Genomic DNA, 10664 nt, shown 5'->3' with positions numbered 1-10664 from the left:
CACATTGGTCTTGCAAGATAATCTTGCACTATTTTATAGTTTTTTTACATTTGTTTTATTGTTTTATGCATTGTTGGTGCTTCACGAGAGTCATTCACGGTTTTTCACCGTGAGTTTGAGTGTGATTGATGAGAAAGGGTATTTTAAATCTCAGTAGAACATTTTAAACTGTTCTCCCTCCTCCTCCACCTCCTCCCTGTCCTCCCCCTCCTCCTCCACCTCCTCCCCGTCCTCCCCCTCCTCATCGTCCTCCTCCCCTCAGTGCTGGGACTTGAGCCCCGCCCCCTTCACTGTTCTCAGCTGGAGCTCTCACAAAGTCACACTCACACTCGTGCGGTGCAGCAGCTACCCTGACCCTGCTGGAGGACAGCTTCCTCCCTAAATCCCCCATCAACAGACGCCTTTACTACAAGTGAACTTCATCCACATGATGAGGAATCTCTGAGGAACTTCTCCTAACCTCACCACGTGCCAACCTCAGGGATTGTTATAGCACCATGAGTGTGAAGAGGAAGAAGGCTGGGCTGGTAATCAGCTGGCACAAGTCCTTCTCCATCCTGGCTCCTTGGAGGAAAGGTACAGTCGTCTTTATCTCCTTCCCTTCATTGCAGGGATGCTAGAGCCTTTCCTTTCTGTGTGTGCTGTGGGGTGAGGTGCACTTTCATTGTGCTCTTTCCATTTCTGTCTCTGTCCAGGGTATTTGTGTCAGTAAGCAGAGGGACGAAGAGTGGGACACTTTCTTTGAGAGAAGAAGTTTTAAAAACTTGAAGTGAGACTGCACTGAAAAAACTAATGCATTGACTTATTTAAATGTATAATGTCAACATTTTTCACATAACTGTTGAAATAAATATGAATATTCGGTTCAACTTAATATTATTGCTTTCAATTAACCTAATACAGTTATGTGAAATTCATTTTTTTTAGTGTAGCAGCTCCATCACATGACTCAGTCTGTTTAATTAGAGCTTAATTGGATTCCCAGAATAACTTTATTTTTTAAGGGGCAATAAACATTAAGAAGCAACTTACAAGCATCTCTGGGTGCCCATCAAAAAACTTTTGATATCATTTGAAGAAGTGCTTTTATTGGAAACTATAAGCAGTAAATACTATGTGGTCGCCCCACCAAAAGACAAATAGAGAAGTGTCATGTTTCCACTGTAGCTTTCAGAAGACACGTTACACAGCAGTGTACTTATCATAACTGCAGTACTAACGATGTCTGCTTCACAGAAGAGCCATGAAACTCCACAGAGGTGGAAGAAGTACTCTTTGTTGTACTTGAGTAAAAGTAGAAATACCATACTTTAGGAATACTCTGTTAAGTGAAAGACTTGCAATTCCAATGTTCCTCAAGTAAAAGTAGAAAAGTATTATCATCAAAATATAGTTAAAGTAGCGACAGTGAAAGTAGTAATTGTGCAGATTGGTCCATTTCAGAATAATATATATGATATGTTTTATAATGATTGATCATGAAAGTGTTCTCAAAGCTGATACTTAATTACAGTACTTGAGTACAAGATACTTTACATCTCTGACATTCGATAATGAATATGTATAGGACTGTGCTCCTGCAGTGTGTGTGTGTGTGTGTGTGTGTGTGTGTGTGTGTGTGTGTGTGTGTGTGTGTGTGTGTGTGTGTCTCCTTTTCATTCCTCTTCTCTTTCTAATCTTGGCGTCGAGTTGCTCTGCATTCCACGAGCGCCTCCTTCACAGATTACTGTCAGCTTATTTACAGTGCGAGCCTCCACACCTGCCGGGGAGCAGATGTTGTTGTGGGGGGGGGGGTAAATCTGCTCATTTATGGGGCTGTGAGGAAGCCCCTACGCTTTGCTCGACAGCAGTCACATTGTTTGCCATGTTTCTCAAAGTAGGAAGAGGAGGGCCATTGTAAAGATAACAGCTTCATTGTGTGCTGCGTCACTGTTGAGGTTCAGGACGGAAACATCACTGACAGAAAGGCGAACCGTTTAGTCTGATGAGCGTGATGAAGGAAAGCAAACATGTTTCAATACATGGCCCTCCATCAAACTGCCCTCTCTGATCATCATTTTACGACAAATGTCTGAAATATGCAGCTCTGTGGATCTCAGTGGAGTTCTGAAACAGACAGGATACAGGCTGTCAGTGTTCAGAGACCAGGAGCTGCTGAGGGAGTGCACATGAAGGGGGAGGGGGGGGATTTGCACGAAGGACGTAGGTAATTGTGTTAGGTGCATTCACTATGTCCTCCATGACTTTATGAAAAATATAGAAATAAACCCTGTCTGCATCTGAAAGACATTAACTTTTTTATTTTATCAAAATCAATATACAGAATCGACTGCATTCATTTCTACAATATGCCATGTATTGCTATTGTATACATAAATGCAGTAAATAAGCTCTATAAAAAGAACATAATTCTGGAGCCCACACATTCTAAACTCTGACTCCGGCCTGCTTTAACACATTTTACTTCTACAACATATTAAGTTTGAATAGAAGGTTGCAGGGCTGCACTTGGAATATCACTCCACTGATGATGGCGTATTAAGGGATGATGAACTGCTCCGCTTTCCTAGGAACTCTTGAATATTTGTTTCCCTCTTAACCGAATGAAATCTGCTGAACCAGTAAGGGGTTTTTGAAGTGTCTCTTAAACTTCCCCAAAAGTTCTTGATGTGAAATCACCTTGTAAGTGTTCTGAGCACAAACAGATGTTGTCTCATTTGTAAAACTACTAGGAAGTATCTGCTCAAACCCCTGGTTCTGTATTTTTGAGGGACGGGAAGTCAAACTCTTAACCATCAGAGGAAATGAGACGCAGGAGATTTGACTTGAGTTACAGTGCTCCTGCACATTCTTGCCTTATCTTAATGGTTTGTGAGTTAGGGGCCCCCGTTAGCTTTGATAAAGAGAGGGGGTCTGGGAATCATCCTTAAGGTTGATGACGCCACAGCCCAGAGGAGCACGGGTTCTCCTGGATTTAAAGTCACACAAGACAGTTTGTGTGTGTGTGTATTGTCTATCTATTGTATTGTGTATCTACTTTGTGTTCAGACAGAATGAACAGAACAATTTTGAGGCGCTGTGATAGAACACAAAGTCAACGGAAGGATGCAATTAGAAAGAAAATCATGTTGGCATCAAATAAGAGGATTTTTATTTATTATTTATTCATTTATTTATTTGTGTGTTTATCGATTTAACAGTTTGATACGTCATCATTAGATGTCTAAAGGGATAAAGCCTCTACATGAACCCCTCTCAAAGCTCTGTTGAGCCGGGAACATCAGCAGACCACACTGAGTGCTCACCGTCACCCACCTGGCTCCTGAAATGTTCGTCCTGTCCCAGCCTGTCCATGACCTCCTGAGCTCAGGATCTGAGGGCCATCTGAGCCTGCTGTTAGCCCGGGGGCTTACACGTGCCTGCATGCCCGCAAAACACCTCTGAGAACCTCCCAAATTCTATCTTCTGCATTAAACAGCAGCCAGACAGCACTAACGACTAAACCTCTAACATGTTTCAAAGTGCAACACATTGTTTAAGTCAAAGCTTTTGTGATACTAAAACCAGATCACAAACACACCTTTAAAGAAATACTTACAGCAAGTAAACCCCCCTCCTCAATACCATAAATTGTTATTTTTACATTTCTGTTTGTGTATTTTACCATAGAGATAACCCGTGTTCATTAGTCAGATTAGGAGACTGTTTGGAGAAACTGCAGTTTGAGCCCTCAGATCTGCTGAGTGTCGGTTGATAATTGGTGATAGGCTTTGTATGGTCTGTTGAAGATTTCTCACAGTGGCGCTGCACTTGTTGTGCCATCTTCAGCTCAGTTTTCTCCTGACTCTTACCCTCAGTGTAGCTGGATTTGTGTCAAATAAAATTAACTAAAATGTTTCGACCCGATCCAGATTAAATGTTTTCTATTCCTTTTTCTTCCTTGACAGAACTGGGCACCTCGATACCCACAATGCACTATGACCTCCGACAGTTTGGATTTAAATGTGTTATAGTGGCAGCTAATTCAGCTAGGAGGTTATAGCCTGAAGCAAAGGGGAGGGTCCATAGGTGTGTAATTCTTCCCCCCCACACCTACTGGCCCCCGTTAACCCTGATGCGGTCCCAGCCTCCCAGGCGGCCCACAGCTCTGTTCTTAGTGTCCATCAGAGAGGGCAACAGGGCAGCCCCCCACTCTAATGTAACACCTTCAGTCCCCAACACTCTGACTCTGAAAAGGACTCACTTGAAAAACAATGCAAGCACGTCCTCCTGGAATGTGAAATGAATATGATGGGAAAACGCTGAAGGCAGTTTTAGGCAGAAAACAGGCTTTAGGATGAGTGCGGGGGGGGGTAATCATATGTTGTGGATGTTAGCCAGGTACAGAGACTGGAAATAGGCTGAGTCAGCCTGTGTAGACAATTACAGGATAGAATATGTTTGTGTTGTTTGTTGAGGGATGAGGACAGCTGGTTCCTGGACACACACACACACACACACACACACACACACACACACACACCTGTGCGGATTGTAGGGAAGGACAGGGATTGGTTCTCAATCACTGGATGACTTCAGTGTGTAATTAAAGTCACCCTGCTCCCCTTCTTTGTGTCTGTGCGTACTTCACTGAAACATTATAATCTAATTTTTTATTTTACAATTACCACTGTCCTGGTTTCTGGAAATAAATAATGGTGCTATTTAGTCACTGAAAAAAGATTCTTGTGTTGGTTGAGAAAAGATGAGTTGGACACAAAGACTCTACAGGGACTTATACAGAGCTGCAGCTCATACAGGACAGTAGCCCTCATGCTAATGCCACTGTTCACATTGAATTCAGGAATTAGTCTGTCTACTGTTTGTGAAGCGGAAAGTGAGTGTGTGGAGGTCATGGTGGGGAATGGACATGTAAGTGCGCGTCACCTAAGAGACCACAGGCTACATATATATGTAGATCTATGAATAATCTCCTTTTTAACTTTGCCAGCGCCTTGGCTCCTGACTTTATCTGCCACTTTTTTGGCATAGAATGTTTGGGCAATGACAATAAACTGAATAAACTGATTTGTTGTTTGCAATGTTGATGTCTGCCGATGACGTTGTCACATACCTGCTCTCTTATGTGCATGTGATTTGACTCACCAAGAACAGAGGTTCATATGTGCATGAGTCAGATGTGGTGATAGCTTTATTTCCTCCTCCTCACTCCAGACCTGTCAGTCAGAATACAAATGATGAATCACTATTGCTACTGGCTTTGAAAAGAAAATATCTGGTTGCTTTAAACTAACTGTTACTATATTTTACAGTTAAGAGACAATGTCCTTAATAAAGGCAATGTAGGAATATTAGGTTTGATGGAAACAAAAATCAGTTTTCTCATATGAGGACATGAAAGAGCTAATGACAAAAGTTCATTTTTTGGTATTTTGCTCCAACACTTTAGTTTTATTTATTCTCCTGAAAAGGTACATTAATATGCATTTTTAGATTTACAAAAATCTGAATTTAGATTCTGATGTACGCCTCCTAGTTTGTCACTTTTAGTTGTACAGGATAGTACAGTGTGTGGGGGTATGAAAGCCAAACCAAACTAAAGGATCAAACGTTATCTATTGGCTAGGTATTGGCTCAGTGCAGGACAGTTAAACAGTCCCATGTCTGGGTCAGCAGTAGTCCACACACTGGCTGACACCTGGAAGAAGCGGCCATTAATATTCTGGGATGGTAATTGTATAGTTTACCTACATGTTCAACAGCTGTGATAAGATAAGGCTGTGGTGCAACATGTCTAACCAGCAGTTTCATATACTTTTGCTCATCAGTCATAGTCAGAAAAGGATGGATACGTCACTGGCGGGTAAAGTGGAGACATTCACAAAAACAGAAGTGTGTTAAAGGCTTGCTTGAACCTCAGTGAATAAAAGTAGGTCAGGAGTTTGGACAGTTTCTGGAGGTCTAGAGAACAATTAACTCTTACAATGAGCCCTACAATGCATTCCTATACAAACTGCATTTAAATTACATTTCAAAGGAATTGTATTTAGATAACGGTTGCAGTTTTACCCATCAAATTAATGATGTAATTTGAAACAAAACAAAATGCTTTTTAATATGTAAACGTGTGTTCATCTGATCTTGACACATTATTGCTATAAGGTATACTACTATAGCCTATCTTCTACATTTTTACTGTCAGAAATGTGGTAAAATGCTGACGTTAATGTCCCCCAATTGTTTGTTAGCAAGCTACTTAGCACCATTGGTGCTAACAGTGGGTTAACATTATTCACTCAGAGAGGAGTGTGTACCCTTGGCACATTTCAATGACTTTACCATTCTGCATCTCTTTAATGGAGCAGTTCATAATCGAGCAGAAGAGCTTATTAAACAGTTTAAACGTTGTGCCCGACCTTTATGATTGGCCACTCAGGAAAGCTGTGGTTCTGCTGAGCAGCTCTGCCTCTGAGAAACATCAGTAGGAATAAAGTTATGCAGAGAAGTGCAGGAACCAAAGATAAAGGTTTTCTATCAATGGATGAATTCATGTTATTCCCCTGTCATTATTGCTCTTTATACATAAACCCAAAGTGGTTCACTCATACGGTGAGGTCACTTGGTAAAACAATAAACCTAAGTGACCTGCTCATGTGACAAAAGAAATGCTTCACACATTCTTATATTTCTCCCAGCATTCTGCAAAAAAAAACCTCTTTGCAGTTGTATGAGTCCTGTTACCAGTTTGCAGACCTCTCTTTTATAGATTGTCTATGGGGAAAATGCAATAGTGATTTTAAAATCCACCCTTAACATTCTGTCCTGACAAACATCATAGTTCACAAGGCCAGTAGAAGTCTTTGTCTGGTAAATATGATATAAAAGGCATTTGAAGGTATAACAAATGAGTTAAATTACATTGTTTGGGAAGAGAGTTTGTTATTTGCAGAGTTATGTTTGGAAACCTGGTTCAGAACCTTCAGAGGCCAATAACCGGAGGCCTGTATTACGAATCCAGTTCAACATACCCTGGATATGTTTGAGTTATCTGGCTTAACTAACCCAAAACAAACGCGATCTCGCTAAGCGGTCCTACGAAGCTGGTTATCAACTCGGTAACTCAAGCCAGGGTTTCTCTGTCCGGCTGAGTGCGCGTTCACATGAAAGGGGTGGGGTTAGCAACATTTGACCGATCACAAACATGGACAAGCGTACTGACAGCGCAGCGTCATACTTCCTGAATGAAAAGTAAGCTATAATATTAGACAAATATGAAGAAGTTAAACTTTAACCATCCATGACTTAAACACTTTATCCAGGATAAAAGCCACATAGCTGCACCTGCAAGGTGAATACAGCTGGTAACAGAAAAAGTGTTTGAATGCGTACATTAACAGGTTTATGATATCACTGCCCCGTGACACGAGTGTTTCGTCAACTTAATGTGTTGCTTAAAATAATACTTCTGCATACAGTATGTGACACTGTAAGTGTTGCACGGCCAGATACGGCTCAAGAAGCTGACTCAGATAAGGAAATATATGATACATTATGATGTGATATGATGTGATATGATGTGATATGAATGATAATGGGACACATCGAAGTCTGCACTCAGTGCCGCGGACTGTACGTATTGTTACTTTGATCCGGTTACTTATGTTGTGGCAGATATTTAAAGTGGACCTATCATGCTATATTTGAATAATATAGTGTAGGACCATACCTATATAAGGCATATTTATACTTTTTTTTTTGCAAAATACCAAACAGATCATGCATTTTAGCCATGCCTCATTTTGCTCAATTTGACATTTTTTAGCTCTGTGTTTGTAAGGGCAGATAAGGGCAGAACAGCACCATCTACAGGCCTGGCATATGTACTACAGCGTCTCCAGCGCTTTCGAACGGCAATGTCCGTGGCTGTCTCCTCCTGATTGGTGGAGTTGGCCCAATAGCCGTAGCGCCACCGTCCTGACGTCAGGACAGTGTTCAAATCTGGATACGTTTTTATCAGATCCGTTGCAGCCCCTTTTTTAGAGATTTGGGTATGGAGGAAAATAGAGAGGGTTGTGTTTTCTGACACTTGGTGAGTTCCCTGGAACACCGGGGACACATATTCATGTATAAAAGACGTACAAAAGTGCATTTTGCATGATAGGTCCCCTTTAAGTAAGCTTTTTTAAAGGTCCCATGTCATGGCCATTTCTACTGATCATAATTCCATTGTTGAGGTCTACTAAAATAGATTTATATTGTGCAATTTTCCAAACTCACATTGGTTTCTCATACAGCATCTCTGTATAGTATGTGTATTCACTCTCTGTCCTAAACGGCTTGTTGGAGCTCCTGCCCCCCCCTCCCTGTGAGCCCAGTGGCCGTCTGCGAGACAGCGAGACACAGTGAAACCCAGCCCGAAACCAGCCCGAGCACACACACACACCCGCAGCCTGGCTGGGAGTTTGTGTGTGTGCTCACACACAGACTCACAGCCTCGCCGCGTCCCGCCGTCTCAGGGAGGAGAAATCGGCCGAGCTGCAGCTGAGAAAAGACTGAGTGTGTGTGTGTGAGGAAGTCCGCGGATTGGTCCGGCTCCGCGGACGTAACGGCTCCACGGATTGGTCCATTTGGGTATGGGCACGTCACTGTACCCAGGAAGAAAACAATGGAAAAAGAGAAATCTCCAACGAGGCGTTCTGGGGCAGCATAGACAGGTCTTTTCTGTGTTAGAGTTTTACTCGCTACAGGGTGTACTTTGCGGGTTTGTGACTTTGCAGACCGTTTACATGCAGAAAAACCTTCATAACACACAAGGGGATGGGTAATAACCGGAAAAGCATGACATGGGACCTTTAACGCTAATGTTATATTAGTCAGATTGCTCTGAAGATGGGAGGTGATATTCTATTAATTTTCACGTTCACACAGTCAGTTGATTTTTGCCGGCCGTCTTTCCTGCAACGGCAGTTTTTCTGTATTTACTTTATCCTGTAATATGACTTGATAGCTTTAAACTCTGCACACTGAGCTCTGATTGGTCAGCAGGCGGTGCTTTCACTGAGTTGATCTCTTATCCTGGAACCGCTCCGGAGCAGGTTTGCCGTTCAGAATAAGTTACCATGGAGATCTACCCCGGTAAGAAGTGAACCAGCGTCGTAGGACCGGAAACCCAGAGTTTACCCCGAAGTTACCTCGCTAAGCGAAAATCCGGCTTCGTAGTACAGGCCTCTGGCAAAACCAAACTCTGGACTATCAGTGTTTAGTCAGATCTGCTACTGCTCAACAGTAGACTGTGTGTGTGTTCTTGTTTTGGTCAGAGATGAGCTGAAGTTTTCTACGTGAAATCTTCTGAATTTAATTTCAAATAAAAAAATTCAATATTGATTCTGACTTTTCTACATCCAACTCACAGGTTTATCATTGCTTTGAGAAAAAAGATTATTAATTTACCCCTTTTAGAAGTGAAGATATAGTCATTTGTTCTGGGAATGTCATTTTCAAGCCTGAGGCCTGAAAAACAGGCTCAGGGCTCAACTGGTTAACACCTATGTTTAATTTTTTATCGATTTGATAAGATTGTAAAATCATAAGTAGCTAATATTGCTTTGTTTGTATCAGTATAAGATAATTCACTATTTGAGATGTTTTCAGTTGTGCCAAGTTACAATCCAAGTTGAAAACCCTCCAATCAGTTCCAATCAGCAAACATCCTGTTTCTAAACTAAAGCTGGAGTATCATTCATCATTTAGTGGAGGCCCCCACCCCTCAAAATAACAACATCCCCTCTGGGTCATATGAACCACACAGAAGCAGCACTGTAATACTTGCTGTTGCTTTGGGCCAAAAACCCATTAACCCAAGACTTCAGTTTAATTCTCACAGCATTTCTTTTTTTGTTACTGAGAATATGTATATATTGTTTTTAAAACATAAAATGTTAAAGGGGACCTATCATGCAAAATGTACTTGTGTATGTCTTTTTTTATACATAAATACTTGCTATCAGAATCAATGCCCGACGTGTTTTGGACGTAATATGGTCTTTGTTTACATTAGCAAGCATCGCTAACACTCAGAGCTAACCTGTACTGGAGAGAGTATGTGTTAAGAAGCAGGATATAAAAAGGAACTCACCTTGTGGTAAACCTGAGAGAGAAAAAGCATTTGAGCTCCATACTGTTACAGGAATAATCCTTGATGTGGTTTTGGCGTTTCATCCCCGCAGCATTTCTTTTAGACAGTATCTGCTGGGTCCCGCATGAGCAGGCATAAGCTCCGCCCCCTCTTTTCTTTTTTCTTTTTAAAGCTTTATACCCCGAATCAGCAATTTAGTAACAGGAAGTGAAATAGAGGGATATGAGGCATGGATAGAATGGGTGATCTGTTTGGTATTTTGAGCAAAACACTTCATAGACATATTTTTTATAAATGTTTACATATCTGAGACCTATGCTATTGCCTAGAAATTGCATGATAGGTGACCTTTAATGTTTATCTTTATTAAGATCTTGACTCTCTTTTTTATATGTATTTTATTACATTTTATAAGTAATTTCGTAATTCTTCATTCTAATTTTGTAATCCAGTTCACCCTGCAGGAAGTTGTCAAACCTCCTTTATTGATGGGTGTCATGTAGCCCTCATATTATACTATATTATTCCA

General features: G+C 41.3%; 1 protein-coding gene across 2 annotated transcripts in view; it reads left to right on the top strand.

Annotated features, from left to right (window-relative positions):
- The first annotated feature begins 334 nt into the window (after positions 1–334).
- The window catches only part of si:ch211-250c4.3 (uncharacterized protein LOC100535981 homolog), an 86034-nt gene continuing 75704 nt past the window's right edge, over positions 335–10664 (top strand). For both annotated transcript variants that reach the window (XM_034142187.1, XM_034142186.1), the window contains exon 1: positions 335–576. In XM_034142187.1, the coding sequence (XP_033998078.1) occupies positions 498–576 (79 nt within the window). In that variant the 5' untranslated portion in view covers positions 335–497. The remainder of the gene's footprint in view (positions 577–10664) is intronic.

The sequence above is a fragment of the Trematomus bernacchii genome, unplaced genomic scaffold (genome assembly GCF_902827165.1).
Source record: "Trematomus bernacchii unplaced genomic scaffold, fTreBer1.1, whole genome shotgun sequence".
NCBI classification, from domain to species: Eukaryota; Metazoa; Chordata; class Actinopteri; order Perciformes; family Nototheniidae; genus Trematomus; species Trematomus bernacchii.
The sequence above is the reverse complement of the archived record's forward strand: the minus strand, read 5'-3'. Positions and strand labels throughout refer to the sequence as shown.